The sequence below is a fragment of the Labeo rohita genome, chromosome 6 (assembly GCF_022985175.1).
Source record: "Labeo rohita strain BAU-BD-2019 chromosome 6, IGBB_LRoh.1.0, whole genome shotgun sequence".
Taxonomy (NCBI): Eukaryota; Metazoa; Chordata; class Actinopteri; order Cypriniformes; family Cyprinidae; genus Labeo; species Labeo rohita.
Genome location: NC_066874.1, coordinates 34,698,028 through 34,716,637, shown reverse-complemented (window position 1 = coordinate 34,716,637; position 18,610 = coordinate 34,698,028). Strand labels below are relative to the sequence as shown.

Below are 18,610 nucleotides of genomic sequence, written 5' to 3'. Positions count from 1 at the left end.
AATGAAGTTCTTAACAATGCATATAACTAATCAAAATGTAAGTTTTGATATATTTACAGTAGGAATTTTACAAAATATCTGCATGGCACATGATCTTTACTTAATATCCTAATGATTTTTGGCATAAAATGAAAATCAATACAATGTATTTTTGGCTATTGCTACAAATATTCCCCAGCGACTTAAGACTGGTTTTGTGCTCCAGGGTCACATATCAATAAGTTTATATCACTTGAACTGATTCACATAACAGGTTTTTCGAAAATCCTGTGTAGTGACAGATTTATTTACGATATGCAAATACTGTGATTTTAAAACAACCCCAGCACAAATCCACAGAAGTCCACCCATGTATTTTGGTACTGGGGTGCGTTTTCTCAGTGTGCAGCTCTCGCGCTCCTCCTAGTGGATATGGAATTGTACGAAATTCCCGACCCGACATCAACCAACGCTACCGCGCATGCGCGAACGAAAACTCCATGATTTTTTTTTTGGCACGGGATCCTAAGGAAAAATAGGAACTTGGAAACGAAGATTAACTAAAAGCACCGTCACAAAGGCACAATCGAGCCCTCGCTCGCGTATGCACGCAGAAAAGACGCTTAGGAAGGCGCCGAAGCTTTGAATGAAGCGATCGCACGCTCCGCGGCCGAGCAGGATTCTCGCGAAATTGGACGACAATGCACGGGGCGCAATAAAACCGAGCGTTATTGCTCTTTGTTTTTAAGCAGGACGGCTCGGATGGTGCGCGGGGATGAAGACGCGGGGAAGTGGCTAAAAATCACTCGGCCTTAATAACAGCTCCTGCAACGGCGACATTTGCTACTCAAGTCCGTCGAGACGCTTGTTCAGTCTTTCGCCTGTGTTGTGCAGCGCGCCGAAGAAGCAGGAAACTTCGTAAACACAGAGGTACGTAGCCCGCGAGCTAAAGAAGGCTAACAGCGCGTCTACGCTGGACGCGACGCGACAAACTAGAACGCTTCCGTTATAATGTAACGACGACCGAATCGTCGGTTATAACCGCAGTGTTATTACGTGTCCAGTTAGCTTGCGATACAAAAAGGATGTTTAAGAACGGGCCAGCTAGCCGTCAATACGCGACATTTGTTTATTCTTCGGAACGCAACGTTACAGCGTTTAAAAAGTACCAGCGCCGCACTCAAGTACGTACATTCCTATTTTCTTTTCGTGTTCAAGTCATAGTTTTCCTAAAACTTCACCTACTTTTATTCGTGATGGTTTGTTTACTCTTTAGCTCGCTGCTCCAGTCAGATCCCGTCATAGCCCGAGCGTTAGCCGCTTCACAGTCACCCGCCTTTATGCCAGAATAAAAACCGTTAAAATGATATGGATTTAGGCGGTGACATCATCTCGATAACTTAAATTTGAATTTTCGAGTTCGCGCGCTGAGTATTAGTTCCAACTGTCACTTTTTACGCTACTGTCAACCATATGTCAGAGTTGTCCGCTGACAAAAACTACCGTGTTTTTGTACTTGTACCGTACTGGTACCATGGTATTTAGTGCTTGATATCATGGTACATGAATATGATGGTCAAATTAATACACATTTCTGTCATTACGATTCGATTTTTACCATATTTGTATTGGACATTGTTGTAAACGGTTTGTGTTCTTTACTCAAGCAATGGCTAAATCGCCTGAAATGTGTTTTTCTTTATATTTTCAGATTGTCAGCTTCTGGAAAGTTCCGTAGAAGCATCCCAGTCTGTTTGAGAGCAGCGGAGAGGATTGTGTGTCAAGACGGATTTGTTGTTGTATTGGGTTGTGCTTCGTTAATGCTCCGTAAATGTCCTCCAAAGAGTGTATTTTACCATTGGTGCTGACCAAGGCTGTATAAAAATGAAAAGGTACGACACATAATGCCACCCGAAGTTACAGAATGTCATTTATGAAGTTTAAAGAATGTGCAGGAGCCACTGATCTGTAATAGAGAATTATATATAGATCAGTGCCAGGAACCCATGGTGGATTTTGGCATTTCGGGCAACATTTTATACGGTTTGTTGTTAAACAAAACTAAAATGTACACACTCCACTGATTTAATGTAAGTATAGTTGTCACTACGTGATCTAAATCACGATCCAGAATAGTCACAGATTAAACACTCAGAAGTGGAGTGACAACTGTATTTAGATGCAGTGTGAACATATTTTCCAACTTAAAATAGTTTAAGTGTGAGCCAAATCAGGTTTGAAACTGAATTTGGATCAACAGATCTGGTTTGGAACTTAATCTGGGTCATCAGATCTGGTTTGAATCTGAATCGGTTAATTAAATGTGGTTAGAAATGAATCTGGTTCATCAGATGTGGTTTGAAACTGAATCTGGTTTATCAGATCTGGTGTGAAACTGAATCTGGGTCCTCATATGAAATTAGAAATTGAATCCGGATCATCAGATCTGGTTTGGAACTTAATCTGGTTCATCCGATCTGGTTTGAAACCGAATCTGGTTCATCAAATGTAGTTAGAAACTGAATTTGTTTAGTCGAATCTGGTTTGAAACAGAATCTGAGTCCTCAAAAGTGATTAGAAACTGAATTTGGGGCACCAGATGTAGTTAGAAATTGAATCTGGGTCATCAGATCTGGTTTGAATCTGAATCAAGTTAATTAAATGTGGTTAGAAATTGAATCTGGTTCATCAAATGTGGTTTGAAACTGAATCTGGGTCATCAGATCTGGTTTGAAGCTGAATCAACTTAGTTAAATGTGGTTAGAAATTGAATCTGGTTCATCAAATGTGGTTTGAAACTGAATCTGGGTCATCAGATCTGGTTTGAAGCTGAATCAACTTAGTTAAATGTGGTTAGAAATTGAATCTGGTTCATCAAATGTGGTTTGAAACTGAATCTGGGTCATCAGATCTGGTTTGAAGCTGAATCAACTTAGTTAAATGTGGTTAGAAATTGAATCTGGTTCATCAAATGTGGTTTGAAACTGAATCTGGGTCATCGGATCTGGTTTGAATCTGAATCAGGTCAATTAAATGTGGTTAGAAATGAATCTGGTTCATCAGATGTGGTTTGAAACTGAATCTGGTTTATCAGATCTGGTGTGAAACTGAATCCGGATCCTCAAATGAAATTAGAAATTGATTCCGGGTCATCAGATGTGGTTAGAAACTGAATCTGGTTCATCAGAACTGGTTAGAAACTGAATCTGGTTCATCAGATCTAGTGTGAAACTGAATCTGGGTCCTCAAATGAAATTAGAAATTGAATCTGGTTCATCAAATGTGGTTTGAAACTGAATCTGGGTCATCGGATCTGGTTTGAATCTGAATCAGGTCAATTAAATGTGGTTAGAAATGAATCTGGTTCATCAGATGTGGTTAGAAACTGAATCTGGTTTGAAACTGAATCTGGTCATCAGATCTGGTTTAAAACTGAATCTGGTTCATCAGATGTAGTTAGAAACTGAACCTGGTTCATCAAATACGGCTTGAAACTGAATCTGGTTCATCAGATCTGATTTGAAACTGAATTGAGACTGGTTTGTTTCTTTAGGAGCTGGATGTGTGTGATCAGAAAATGACGGGGGGCAGTGAGAGTGCAGCAGGAGAAAAAGATGGAGGTACGACGCTCATCGCTCAGATCCCGGTTGGCTGGCAGAGGAAGGTGGAAGATGGGGCTGTGTCTTACATCAGGTATGTCCACACCTTACTTTGTGTTACTCATAGCTGCTGTTCTGATCAAATATTAACAGTGTTGCTATTAAGGTACATAAGGAACGTTTTTCAAGTTGCCTGGCAACGATGATTGCACACAGATGTGTGTGACTTCACCTGCGCAAGCTTTTCTCACACGTATGCGAGTGTGTTTAGCTTTCACACTAGGGCTTCCAGTGCGGATGTGAGTGTGTTTAAGATCAGTGTTTGGTTAATGTGGAAACGGTGCTCCAAACTGGTCTGATAGAAGGTTTAGGTGAAGACCAGCACCAGACAATCCCGTTCATTTTCTCCATAGTGGAATTGATTTTTAACAATATTTTTAAGTGCATCCTCTAAAGACGAAGTGATTAAATTATAATATTTGCTTTTGTTCAAGCCATCAGCATACATTATTCTAACTTATTTTAAAATGATCATATTTAACATCTTAATGATGAAAGACTACATTACCCATAAATCTTTATCAATTTGCAATAAACCAGTAGTTTAATGGTAGTTTAAATCAGTAGTTTTATAGTACTCCATCATTTTAAATTTGATTATTTACTTTGAAATGCTTCATGGGATTTTGATTCTTTTTTTTTTTTTTTTTATACATTGTCTAGTACATTTTTCAAATCTTCAAATACATTTTTTTTTTTTTTTGCATCAAATCAAAGTTTGTAATGTTGCAATTCACATTGTAGCTGGTTGGTTTGGTTCATGGCTTATAACGTTGTAATAGTTTTTTTTAAATCCTTATGGGAAAAATTAACACTAGGTGAGCAGCACTGTTACACTGTGTTGTTGTCGCAGAATTTATTATAGTATAATGCATTTGTCATTATTACTCTCTGCTGACGTTGCTGTCAGTGCATAGCATTTCAAATGATGCAAAGAGTGTTAGAACCAGCAAACAGTCACAAATCTGTGCTCAAGTTTTAGTAGTATAAGCAAAATGACAAAATCATGAATAAAACCAATAACGCTTGGCACTCTGTACTGATGTTTATGTCAATTGTATTGATGTCTGCAGGGAAAGAGGTTGGAATTGAAGTCTGTTTCTTCAGACCCAACAATCAAACTCGGTGTAAAACTAGCTGTCAAACATATCAGTCTTTCTCTTTTTTTCTTCTTCAGCCCAAGTGGTACCATTCTTCGATCTGTGGATGAGGTGAGGGTATATCTGCGGACAGACGGCACATGTAAATGTGGTCTCGAGTGCCCGCTTATCCCAAATAAGGTGAGATCAAGCATCTTCATTTATGAATTTTCCATTACAAATTTGAGTGCAGATTAATTCATGAGGTAATATAGATTGCAGCTATGTTTAGAATGATATATTAGCGTACTTCTGCAAATTGTTTAGAATAAACTTTATTAATAGCATGTGAAACAATGAGTCATCTCTGAAACCTGATTATATTAAGGAGACTTTTGAACTCTCAACTAATAATTACCGGTTTATTTGTTACACTGGAAAAGGAAGGTCACGTTGAGTACACTGCATCGCAAAATGCACATGCAGTGTCGTCTTTTCACTTTTTGGCAAATGTCATTCAGATATTCCATGCAGAAGGTTTGCTTGCTGTGTACTTAAAAACATAATAAGAGTTGTATGATAGTATGCAATTCTAAACATAATCTATTGCATGCATTTAAAAAAAGGTGCTCTTTATAAATCCATGCAGGTCTTTAATTTTGACCCTGCTGCGATGGTCCAAGCTCCTGGTCATCAGTCAGGGAAAATAGAGGAAGACATGACCAAACTCTGTAACCATCGCAGGAAAGTTGATGCCATGGCGGCATTATGCCAAAGCATGCAGCCCTCCCATCTCCCCCTGCCGGCTCAAGCCACAGGTATTGTATCTTAATACACACACTATTTCAACACACTTACTATTTAAAAGGAATATTCCAGGTTTTTTGACATGCATTCATGTTGAAGTGTATATGTAAATTCATGTAATAAAAATATGTAATATTAAAAAAATTTTTTAAATAGCATTTACTTATCTACGTTAATGTTAAAAGTATTGTTCATTGTTAGTTAATGATACCTAATGCGTGAGCTAATGTTAACAATTTGACCTTTATTGTAAAGTATTCCCAATTATGTTTTTGTCTTAATGTATTGTTTAATTATTCTTTATTTTCAAAATGGTGTGTATATTAACATATATTCCAGTTTTTAAACCTCTTCATTGACTGCAGTTGTAATGCTTTACTGTAAGCACATTTTTTACTTATTTTTACAAACTGAGGGATGAGTTGAAATGATTGTCTGTATTAATCAAGCATCACAGATGCGCTTCATGGAGCTTAACATTTATTGAACCCTTTAACAGCTTGTCTTAAAGTCAGTTACAATATGTCACCACTGCTGTTCTCTTGGAGTAAAGATTATTCTCTATATCTAGTATCCAAACATTACCTATTCAGACTATTACATTTGCCTAAAGCAGGGGTGCCCAACCCTGTTCCTGGAGATCTACCTTCCTGCAGAGTTTAGTTCCAACCCTGATCAAACATACCTGTCTGTAATTATCAAGTGCTACTCCAGATCTTTATTAGTTGGTTCAAATGTGTTTGATCAGGGTTGAGCTCCCCTGGTCTAAAGCAGGGGTGGCGAACGTCGGTCCTGGAGAGCTGCAGCCCTGCAGAGTTTAGCTTCAACCCTAATCAAACACATCTGAACAAGCTAATCAAGGTCTAAATGGTTACAGGGGAGCTGCAGACAGGTAAGTTTTATTAGGGTTGGATCTGAACTCTGTAGGGCTGCGGCTCTCCAGGACCGGAGTTCGCCACCCCTGGTCTAAATCATGCAGTCACTCATAGCTGGTCTTCAGTATTCAGTTCACTGTATTTTTAGAAGTTTATTAACTTGTAAACTGAACTGCAACCATTAATGTTCATTTTTTTGTAAAAACATTACTAGTCATATCAGAGTATGATATACAGTGCCTATAAAAGTATTCACCCCTTGGAATTGTTTACATTTTGCAGTGTTGAATCACAGTGGACTTCATAAGCTGTTGCTTTGTTGTTTCACTAGTCACAGATTTGCAAAAAGAAAGTCACTGTTAAAAGATGTCATATGACATCTCAGCTACAGTTTGCCAGAAGGCATGTCTGAGACATTCAGGCCAACTGAAAGAATGTTCTATAGTCTGAGACCAAAATTAAGTTTAGTATAAAATCAAACACTACCCGTCATAAATACACCATCCTCACCAATACGTACATTGGTGACTGTGCTAAAACTGGCTTGAATGCTTATGCAAATACTTATTTTTTGTTTAACTTGACTTGAATCAGTTTTGACCAATTTGAAATGGTTAGTGATTTAGATCCTTTGTGGATCAGTGGTAGAATATAAAGTAAACATTTCCAAGGGGGTAAATAGTCTTATAGGCACTATGCCTGTCTTTAACTTAAGCGTTCTTCAGTAAGGTGAGTTGTGTTGTCTGATTGTTTTTTTAAGGAGGTGTTGCATGCTCAGTGGACGGCAGAGAGTCGAGAGGATCAATGGTGGCTCATGGAGACGGCGCCCACTGCACTTACCCACAGCCAAGACACATCCAACCCAAATCCAATATTGGCTTTCCTCTGTCCTCTCCACGTTCTGTCGTGCAAAACGGTTCTGTTAGCCTCACCCCTGTTTCACGGCCTCCAGAACAGGGTTCACCTTTAAAGAAACCCCAAACGCCAGTGGGCTGCATGCCTGGTTATGCGAAACAGCAGTGGAGCCCTCATCCACCGCTCCCCCAAAGGACAGTGCACAACCCCACTTCCCCTAACAGTGTAAAACCAAGTGTACACACGCATATACATCCTCCAGACCCCTCCAACTCATTTTCTTTATCACCCTCTTCAACCATAGCTCTAAGTGGTCGAGCAGCTCCGCCACACTCCCAGGGAGCGAGTGTTAAGTCGCCCTCTCCACTGTCACCCTCACGTACCTTGGACACTTTTTCACCCCACCAACGCTCTCGCCACTCTTCGACATCCTCGCTCTCAGAGCACGGGGCCCAAGGGCCCATCTTCATTCAAGGGGGCAAACCCCATCAGCAGTCCACCATGCCGTGCTCGTCTCCCAAGCTTCCTCTTGCGCCTTCCAGTCCGTGTAGTCGCTTGGAGGGCATTCTGCAGCACTACAAAGACTGTGGTACCTCTAACACAAGCTCCAGTGCTAACTCTAGCAACCAAAGCAACCATCAGATGTCCCAAGCCCTGTCGTTGGTGCATCCCAACGCAGGCGACAAGAGGAACGGAGTGAGTTCTGCTCAAGCGCCAGGACTGCTTGGCCTTCCACTAGGGCAGATTCTCAACCAGCAGAAGAGCCAGCAAAAGGGCCACATCAATAACTCTTTCCCGGCCAGCAGCCTCCTCTCTGCGGCCGCCAAAGCCCAGCTGGCCAACCAGAAAACCCAGCTCAATGCAGCCGACGCGCTGGCCGCACTCCCTCTCACGGGCTTGGACAAGGAGCAGCAGTCAAAGGTATTGATTAGCACTTTAAACAGTAGCGTCCACTCCTCTTCCGCCAGAGCACAGTCCCTGACCGCCCTGTTGCTTCCGCACTCCCCTTCCCTTTCCCCGGCTTCCCCTGCTGTCGCTGAGAAAAACTTGCGGCGAAAACGGCAGAGGCGCTCGCCCACTGTTTTGAGCATGCTCAAAGACTCTCAGTTAGGTCGGACTGCAGGAGATCTCTCCGGGCCGCCTCTGCTCATTTCCCCATGCCTTTCGCCACCTTCTCCTCCTGTACCTCACTTAGACAACCACCGGCTGCCTGCCGCTCCTCCGAGGTTGCAGGATTCGGAGGAAGGCAGGAAGCCAGGACTTGTTAATTCCCTCCCACTTTCCTCTCCATCTCCATCCCAGCCTCTTTCCGCCCTGCTTCAGCTTCTTAGCATGCAAAGCGCAACCCAGCAATCCAGCGGCGCCACTGCCATGCCTGGCAACAGGCACACAAACACATTGCCCTCTTCACCCAGACCCATCACTCCACAGACGCCCCAGTGCGACGTGCAGTCCACGTTACGTTTACACAACCCTACTCCGCAACCTCAACCCCAAAGCACAGTGCCCGTGCCGGAACCTCCAATCCAGCAACCCTTTTCTTTAATTGGTGATGAGACAACCATGAACCTCAAAACAACCTCCAGCAACACCATCCTGAACTTGAGCCAGTCCCACACGGGCACGACGCCGGACCTCAACAGTTCAATTTTGAGCATGATGAACCAGATGTCCTCAACATGCTTGCCCCCGTTCCCAGAGAAAGGTTGTGGACCCAAAACAGAGACTTGTCCTGACCACAGTACCTACCAAATAAACCAGTCAAGCCACAGCCAAGCTGTGGAAAGTAAAGGTGAGAACTCCTACTTGTTTTTACTGGGGCATTTTTATACCAAAGTGGTTTGGGTGGTCCATTTTACACTTGTGTTTTCTCGGCAGGTCCTGTAGAGGAGATGGATCAGCAGGACTCGGAGACAAGATTGCTGGGTGGCTGTGAGCCCGATCACAGCCTCTCTCTGCCCAACGCCCCCTCTTCCGATCTTTCAAACCCCACAAATGACCCCGCTGTTTCCCTGCCGCTTGCCGAGGCTTTTCCCTTCATGTCCCAAGAACAGCTCCTCCAGCTTCTTTCCTCCAATGCCGGTTTGCCTTCCCTGCTGCCGCCCTTCCTTGGCTCCCTGCCTTTAGGAGTCTGGACAGGCGGCCAGCCCTCTGTGCCCGGCGGCACCCAAGCCCAGCAACCACAGCCAGCCAGTGCCATCCTGAACCAGGGCTCTCCTCTCAATGTCCTGAACCAGGGTGAGCTTCCTCTCAACCTTGTGAGCCTGTTAAATCCGCCAGGTTCTGCTGCAGCGCTGCCCCCTGTTCCAGGGGTGGAAGGCGGTGAAAAGCCTCCTGGGCTTCAAGCCCTCCTAATGGCCTCATTGCTGCTCGGCCAGAATCCTGCTGCCATGTTGCCATTGCCAGCGCTCAACCTAGAGCTTCCTACGCCACCGCAGCAGGTCTTCACGGACGGAGTGTCCCTGGAGAAGACCCCTGGTTTGCTGGACTCGGTCCTGATGGGGCCGGGGCTCCTGGAGGCTCTTCAAACTCTAGCGCCCAGCGCAGACGGCCAGTCGCTGCTTCTTTCCGCCCCTCTCACTCCACCCCCTCCCGCCTTCCTGTCCCTCAACCCCGCTCTGCTGGCCGCAGCTCTCGCCCAGACCGAACCCCTACCCAACCACACGCCATCCCCCCCGCCTCATTCTCAGGTACACGCACAGGCGCGCACCGGTTGCATGCTTCGCTACATGTGCACATATAGTCTGCATGCTTTCAATTAATGCATATGTTTGCAATGACAGGGTTTCCCAACCAGCTGCTCCCTAGTGGTTAAAGATGGAACTGCATTGGATTTGCGCAATTTTATTGCAATGGTTAATTTCATTAAAACTGTAAAAAAATGTCAGGATTGGGGTTAAAATTGGACATTATATTCTTCAAAGTGTGGCATTATTTTCATGACAGTTTTGCACATTTAAACACCCAACCTTCACTTTTTAGCCACTTACTATAATGCATTTACTGTAATGCAAAACAAATAATGAAATATTATTTACATTTTTACATTTTATTGCATCTGATTAAAAATTTGTTTTGAAAATGTGGTTAGTTATGAAATTAATGCCATATTGCACATTTAAAAAAAAATGCTAAAGGAGCAGTTCACCAAAAAATGAAACAAAATTGTCACCGTTTACTAAACCTCATGTTGTTCCAAACCCATAACCCATTTTAGTTATTTGGGCTTTCAGTGCAGTAACAGTTTGGAAATATCTTAATTTGTGTTTTGTTGATGAACCAAAGTCTTATGGATTTGAAATGACACAAGGGTAAACAAATGACAAAATTTTATGCGTTTAATAAAAATTGAATTCATCTTATTTATGTAAAATACAATTTTCTCATTCAGAATGCCAATGCAGAAATGTCAGGTCTAAATTACAGGGGTTAAATTCAAAGATCACCTGACAAACATTGGGAGACCTTGTATTATGGGTTGTTGTTCATTTGCCTGTGGAACATTATTTTGATATTCAACTACATGCATCCTGTGCAATACATATATGAATCTGTGTGGCTGCAGGGGACTCTGTCCAGCCCTGCTCTAGTTTCTACCTCGGTGTCCTGCGGCCCTCTGGTGTCCGGTACGGGGCCGGAAGTGTGTGACCCCCTGGCTGAGCAGGACAAGAACAACACCCAGACACCTCATTTCCTGCCGCCTCTACTCGCCCCTGGGGTTCTTGGTAAGTGGATCAGTCTGCCAATGAAAAATACAGCTGAAAATGACCATTTTAAATGTGCCTTTCTTTGGAGTGACTATAATTGTAACACTCAGTTCATATTTCAACTGGTGTGACTTAAAATAACCTCAAGTCTCTAACAATTATACAACCCAAGAGGGCTATTGTTTCTTTAAAAATAATATACTTTGTGTATGCGTTTGAAATTTAGCAAACATTTGTGTCAGCAGCAGTGTTATTTTAGTGTCAATTATATACTTTTATAGTTAATATTTTGAATTGGATTTTTTTTTTTTTTTTTTTTTTTTGGATTTAAATTTTTCAGTTTGTAATTTAGTTTTTGTAGTATTTAGTTTTTAGTTAGAAGTTAGGAAGAAAATTGATGTATTTATTTATGTTTTATTTATTTGTACATATTTGTATTAATTTATTTGTTATACGTGTACACAAAAATGCAAACCCAAGTATGTGTTACATTATACTGTGCAATCACAAGTCTTCTTTTGGCATATACATTTTTTTAGTAATGAAGTTAGTGATATTATCCAGACCTGTTAATCCACATACACTACCAGTCAAAAGTTTTTTAATGTTTTTGAAAGAAGTCTCATCTGCTCACCAAGCCTGCATTTATTTGATCCGAAGTACACCAAAAACAGATTTTAATTTAAAAAATTTAAATATTTTTACTATTTAAAATAACTTTTTTTTTATTTAAATATATTTTAAAATGTGATTTATTCCTGTGATTTCAAAGCTGAATTTTTAGCATCATTACAGCAGTCTTCAGTGTCACATGACTGGTAGTGTATATATTGATCATTATCGTTATTAACCCAAATTCGTGTTCACCTAGTCAGTTAACATAGGTTAAAATAAGTTAGTGTCTGTTCCAGGTGTTTTAACATTTTTAAATATTTTCTGTGTAAAATATATACATAATTTCGGCTATTTGTGAATGTATCTTTTTCCATCGTTAAATGCTTTTTATGTTATATGTAATTTTTTACCACCAAACCTAAACCAAATGACCAGCTGATGTTTCAATGCATTCCTACTTGTAAGTGAGTCAATGTGATGCAAAACAAAGCCTCAGCAGGTTACATACAAGCAGTCACTGCTAGTTTCCTTCTAGCTTGATTCTCTGCTGTTCTTTCCATGTCCACAACACTTAGATTTAGCACAGAGCTGCAGTTTTGGGCCGTGGACGGTTTATCTGCAGTTGATGTCGCTCGTCCTGCCCGGTAGCATTACATTGGCGTTTTGCAGTCTGTCTGCTCTGGGGGAATTTAACCTGCGGTGACATCTCAGCCGACTCAGCAGACTCATTCACACTGACTGTTAGACGAGAGAAGTGGGGAAAGTGAACCAGACTTGAGTGTTTTTTTTTTTTTTCTTAAATAAAGTTTGGCCACAGCAATGACAGTGCTCAGTGCAAAAGTGCTGACACACGGCTTTCAGTCATATCTGTGGCCTGTGTGGCGACATGATGCCTGGAAGTTTCATTTTTGTGACTGAGAAACATAATTGAGAAGATCTCATTGCCTTACCCAGGCGGAGTTCGTCTGGACGATATTTGGTCATGGTCTTATTGTAATTTGCTTTACCCAGTGTCTTCCATATGAACAAGCATGAATGATGGTGTTTCTCTCTATGTTCAGGTGACCTCACAGCTCTGGGTAACATCAACAGTCTTCATGGTTTATTAGGAGCCGCTCCGCTGCTGCTGCCGCAGGGCCCGTCTCTGAGCGTCCCGCTAACGCAGAACCAAACGGCGCTCAACCCGCTCACCTGCCTGCAGGTAAACACACACCTGAGCTACGGGCAGGTGGTCAGTTTACATAGAATTAACAGTGTTTTTAAAGGCGTGAATTTAAAGAATGTCTCAGTGGGGTTTGACTATAAAGCTATAAACAATCTTCTGAGAAGCTGCGTCTCTAAATGAATCCTCTTCAAAGAGCCGACGCTTCAGCCGTCAAAACGCGGCTTATGTAAGAGATTCACCACCTTCAACTATAAACTTTTACTGACAATTACTGTCAGATTCAGATGCCCTGCTGAGAGCAGAGATCCAGTTATTGTGCAGAATCTTTTAGTTATCTTGTAGAGTCTTGAAAAGATGTCTGATTGTTTTTTTTTTTGTCTTTAAAGAGTCTCCACTGCTCATCAAGGCTGCGTTTGTTTGATCAGAAATACAGTAAAAACAGTGAAATATTTTTACAAATTATAGTAACAGTTTTCTATGTGAATATTTGTTAAAATGTAATTTATTCCTGTGATGCGCAGCTGAATTTTCAGCATTATTACTCCAGTCTTCAGTGTCACATGATCCTTCAGAAATCATTCTAATATACTGATTTGCTGCTCAGGAAATGTTTCTGATTGTTATCAATGTTAAAAACAGTTTTAATATTTTTGTGAAAACCATGATACAACTAATTTTTTTAGGATTTACAGATGAATGGAAAGTTCACAAGAACAGCACTTATGTGAAATAGACATCTTATAAATGTCTTTGTCACTTTTGATGTGTCTCTAATGAATAAAAGTATTAATTTTACTCATTTTCATTATAAAAATTAACTGACCAAACTTTTAAATATTAATATTATTATTATATTAATTATAATTAATAACGTCATAAGTCTGAATGCACGTTAAAATGTACATTTTAAATTAAATAAATTTTCAAAAAAATAAAATAATTTAATTCTTGTAAAGAAATGTATAGATTGACCCCAGCTTATATTTAAAGTTCAAAAGAACATTATTTTTTTTTCTTACTGACCCTAAACTTTTGTAAAATATTATACTAAATATAGTATATATCGCTTATAATAAATGACTATAATTTACAAAATAAAATAGTCTTAAATTCAGTGTAATTCAGTATTTTTGTCTTTGTCATTTAAAAAAAGAATCTATATTTCAGTTTATATTTGGCTACAAAACTAATTTAAGCAGAAATCTTTAAGATGATGAGAAACACACATTCAGTAATTTTGTCCAAACTGCTGGAGTTTATGGATGTATGTTTTTGTTTTTAGCTGACGATGGCGCCGGCGCTCATGGGAGAGAAGCCTGTGTCTCTGCATGAGACGCCTCCGTCACAAGATCAACTTCCTTCGGCTTCGATATCCCAGGATTCCCTGCTCAACCCGGTCCAGACGCCCGTGCAGCAGAGAGAGACATCCACGGGCTCCGGTCCAGGACTGTTTGACCCGTACGGCTCCTTCATGGACACCATCTACACCTCCTTCCTGCAGGTCAGCGAGCGTGGGGCCGAGGGCGGCTCCGATTCGACCCCGCTGTCGTACCCCGAGCTGCCACCTCTCCTCCAGCAGACCAGCGCCCCGCCGTCCCTCAGCCCGCGCCGCGCCTGTTCCGTCCACAACCCGGACCTGTCCCGCCTCGGCATGGACACGGCCCAGTCTCCGGCCCGCGGGACGCCCAAACTCAGCGAGGACCCGTCGACGCCGCCGCCCTGCAAACCGGCGGGAGCCGACGCCCTGTCCGACGCCCCGCTGCACCCCGCATTCATGGAGGAAGCCAAGACAGATGGTTCGGCTAAAGTGTGCGTCTACAGCAACGGGATCAGTTCAGGTGCCGATGGACGGGGAAACAATGATGAGGATGAGGAAGAGGAGGAAGAGGATGGACGAGGGCCGCAGGGATATTTGGGTCCAGGTGAGCGGCTCAGAGAGGCGGCTGAGGACATCAGAGATGCAGAGCAAGTCAGGGTGAGTGCGGTTATTTATTTATGTTGTTACATTTTCTTTTTTTTTTAAATAATTATTTCTGTTAAGCTGGAAGTTTCTTTTCATTTTTAGTAATTTAGTTGTTTATATAATTTTTTTAGTCTTTTTAATAGTGTCTAAAATGTTTGTTTTTAGTTTTAATAATTTTGTTGTGCTATAGTTTTATTATGTGTATATATATATTTTTTAAATATTGCTATTTAGTTAAGTTTTTTTTTTTTTTTTTTTTTCCAGTTCAAGTTTTGGTAATTTTATGTTTTTGCCATTTTTATTAGTTTATTTGTTGTTATTTATATTTTAGCTTTAAATTGCTTTTATTTCAGTTTTAGTCATTTTAACATTTCTAATTAGCTTTAAAAATTATTTCAGTATAAGTTTTAGTCATTTTTTTAACCATTTTGTTGTGCTTTAATTTTAATTATTATAATTTTTTATATTTCTTATATTATTTTACTTTAAGTTTTGTTAATATTGTTATGTGCACTTGACATTCTTATTAGTTTTTTTTATATGTAATTCTATTAACTGTTAAGTTTTTTATATACATACATCGTTTTTTTTATATTCGTGTTTGACTAATTTTTGTTTCAGTTTTAGTCATTTTATGTGCTCTTGTCATTTTTATTATTTTTATTTCACTTGTTTTTAATGGATGGAGGAAAACAAAAGCCTACAAAAATTTAGTAGATTTTACCCGTCTTAAATTCAGTGGTTTTGCTTATTTTAAAATAATTATAAATAACTTTAGAAATGTTCTGTTGATTGTTTTATTGAATGATGAAATAAAACTATTAAAAAAAACTGATATTTGTAACTTGCAGAACCACTGTTAAAACAAAAAAACAAATGTAAATAATTATAATAATTTTATTTTTTATATAAATAAAATACAATGTAATTTGAAAATACAAAATCATGGCGGCTATAGTTTTCTGTATAATAGTTTGTGACTTTTATTTTATTCATTATGCAGTCAAACTGCCAATAGTCATTAGATGCACAAGATCAAATTGGTTATTAAAATTGGAGTAAATTCTTACATAAAAATAAAATTTGTTAATTTAGATTTTTTTTAGATAAAAAATAATATAAGATTATTACATAATAACAAATATTATTTCTGGCTTAATGAGGTCATGTCACAACAATAATAGTATACTACTGTCTGAAATGTTTATTTTTAGTCATTTTGTTGTTGTTTCTTTTTTTTAATTAATTTTTTCAAGTTTTTGTAATTTTCTGCTTTTGCCTATTTCTTTTTTAGCCTTAAATTGCCTTTAATTTAATATTTTATATACATATAATTATTATTATTATTTTTATTTTTATTTTTATTTTTTACCATACCATATTGTTTTTTTGTATCTCTATTTACCTTTTTTTCCCGTTTGTGTTTTCATAATTTTATGTGCCTGTCATTTATATCTGCATCTTTCTTTTCATTAATAGCATTGCGTAGTGCACACTACAGTGTATGCTGGTGTTTATTTCCCAGCATAACCCTGTGTTCTTTCTCTTGTGTGTCCACTCAGGTTGATGATGTGCACACGGGAGCCAGAAGGGGGCGCAAGAGGAAACAGTCGTAAGTCCAGCTGTCCACAGCCCAACATATTCATTCATTCATTCATTCATTCATTCATTCATTCATTGATGTGAAGTGCTTTGTGTTTTACTCTCTTCCTCTTCTTCCTCCCATCAGGCTGCAGAGAGGAGCGGACCTGCCGGGCGGCATCGACAGCATCATCGAGGAGCCGACGGTTAGTCAAACACACACATACGCCACACGCTAAACACGTGATCTGAGCTGCGTTAACTGACTGGCATTTGATGTGTTGTGATGCAGATAGCGCTGTCCAGACCCGCACGGCCCACCAGAGGGAAGAGACGCCGCGTCGTCCGATAGGTCCGACCGTACTTTCCCGCCAACACCAGCACTGTTGCCACGGCAACACCGTCTGAGCCGCACTGTGAAGAGTCTCCGTGATTCGCTCCTCCGTCTGTTTGTGTCTGTTCACCTTCTGTTACCACGGATACGACTGATGTTACATTGTTACATTTACAAACAGTTACCAGGCTACGAATGATAACTATTGTTAAGTTGTTGCGGTTCAGTTAAGGAATAGTTATTGTTTGTTAACTCAGTTACTTTTGCTTCTTGTTTCATGATTGAGGTCCAGTGTGATTGACAGCTCTGCTTTAAAGGAACAGTTCAGACAAAAATGAACAGGCCATCCAAGATGAGGATGAGTTTGTTTCTTCATCATACTTGGAGAAATGTGCCATTCCAGCACTGTCTCACCAATGGATGTGAATGGGTGCCGTCAGAATGAGAGTCCAAACAGCTGATAACAACATCCACAAGTAATCCACACCACTCCAGTCCATCAGTTCACATCCTGAGAAGACAAAACCTGAAATAAATCCATCATTAAAACATTTTTGTCTCAAATGCGAGTCCATAATCTATAATAACGCTGTTTCTTCTTAAGATGTTATTATTGTGGTGTTTTTATCAGCTGTTTGGACTGTCATTCTGACGGCACCCATTCACTGCATGTGATGGAGTGATGCATTTTTCTGTCTTCAGATGCACATATATGTGTCTGAAAATCCCTCGCACACTAAATCTGTCCCGTCCTTGAACCAAACGACAAACGTTATGATTTAACTACCCATAATGCACCTCATGAACCGTTTTCAGCCCCAGACTTGTTCACTAGTTTTGTCAGTAATGTCGCCCTGTAGTGACAATGAGTTTCACTCCAAATGTGTCCGATCAACCAGACCAAGTCTCACTCATCACTCTGTGTTTTGTCTTTGCAGGGCCGTATATGTGTGTGTGTGTGTGTGTGTGCGCGCGTGCGTTACAGGCGTGTATCTGTAGGTTTTAGGGGCTTTCGTCATGGATCTGCACAGAGCTCATCAACACAGGCACAAGAATATTACTGAATATTTAAAATAATGATTTAATAATGAGGCTGATTATGCAATTTTACTATTGAATTTATGTATATATGTACAGTTTTAGTATTTTATTTTGTACACCTTTTTTAGGAAAAAAATGATCAATTTGTAAAATATTTCTCCTGCAGAGAAACCTTTCCTTTCTCATATTCATGTTTGATTTGTAAAGAAAATACTTTGACAATTTGTGAACAAGTAGCGTCTCCTTTTTACTGGGAGCTGATTTTTTTTTTTTAATTTAACAAATTAAAACATTTTAAATGATCAACTTCTTTTCTGATCATTTCATGTCACTGTTTTGACCATGCATTTTGTGAAAACAGCATTTTGAAGCAGATTCACAGAAATCTAAAATTGAAATATGCTTCACATAAAGTTGCCCGTTCACCCAAAAATTAAAATTCATTCACGTACCATGAAATTGATTTTTATAAGTTTTTATAAGAATTTTTTTTTTTTTTAAACTCTCATTTTATGGACAATTTTTTCCCACTAATATTTTACATTATTTTACTAACACTTCAGAAAACTGTCCCATTTGTGAACTAGCGCTATATATCACTTTTTATCATTCTAACTTTTAACTAATAAAAAAAATCATTTATTCATGTTCATCAGTGAATTAATGTTGCAAATACAACTTTTGATTTAAATCTAACACTTTTTATAAATTGTAAAAAGTATTGATCATAGTTCATGTTAATGTAATGTTTTACACTTTTAACAGCTAAAAACCTGTGATTGGCAAGAAAAGCAAATTAAGCTGCTTAGATATTGTGGTGAAAAAAAGAGGAAACTAAACTAGGTTAAGGACCCTCATCATGCCAACAAACTAATGTGTCCATTTGACAATAATACATTTAGGCAATGCACATAAAATGAATTTAAGGATTTAATTGTAAAGCTAAGCAT

General features: G+C 39.6%; 1 protein-coding gene across 3 annotated transcripts; it reads left to right on the top strand.

The window, feature by feature from the left end:
* On the top strand, positions 1-18,312 carry mbd6 (methyl-CpG binding domain protein 6). 3 transcript variants are annotated; one of them, XM_051112702.1, is made up of 13 exons: positions 1-909; positions 1,691-1,871; positions 3,533-3,672; positions 4,816-4,918; positions 5,367-5,535; positions 7,163-9,046; positions 9,133-9,944; positions 10,820-10,979; positions 12,638-12,777; positions 14,024-14,716; positions 16,267-16,316; positions 16,434-16,491; positions 16,578-18,312. In XM_051112702.1, the coding sequence occupies exons 3-13, from the start codon at positions 3,557-3,559 to the stop codon at positions 16,635-16,637; spliced, it is 4,245 nt and encodes a 1,414-aa protein (XP_050968659.1). In that variant the 5' UTR covers positions 1-909; positions 1,691-1,871; positions 3,533-3,556; the 3' UTR covers positions 16,638-18,312. The 3 variants fall into 3 exon arrangements, with proteins under 3 accessions (XP_050968659.1, XP_050968657.1, XP_050968658.1); XM_051112700.1 differs by having other exon boundaries at positions 7,160-9,046; XM_051112701.1 differs by lacking the exon at positions 1-909 and adding an exon at positions 1,003-1,163 and having other exon boundaries at positions 7,160-9,046.
* Positions 18,313-18,610: the final 298 nt, after the last annotated feature.

Bases quoted from the DNA above. Each gene is read 5' to 3' on its own strand.
- mbd6 (XM_051112700.1), top strand. From the start codon at position 3,557: ATGACGGGGGGCAGTGAGAGTGCAGCAGGAGAAAAAGATGGAGGTACG. The intron at 9,047-9,132 runs GTGAGAACTCCT...TTTTCTCGGCAG, and splicing joins CCAAGCTGTGGAAAGTAAAG to GTCCTGTAGAGGAGATGGAT. The intron at 14,717-16,266 runs GTGAGTGCGGTT...GTGTCCACTCAG, and splicing joins GAGATGCAGAGCAAGTCAGG to GTTGATGATGTGCACACGGG.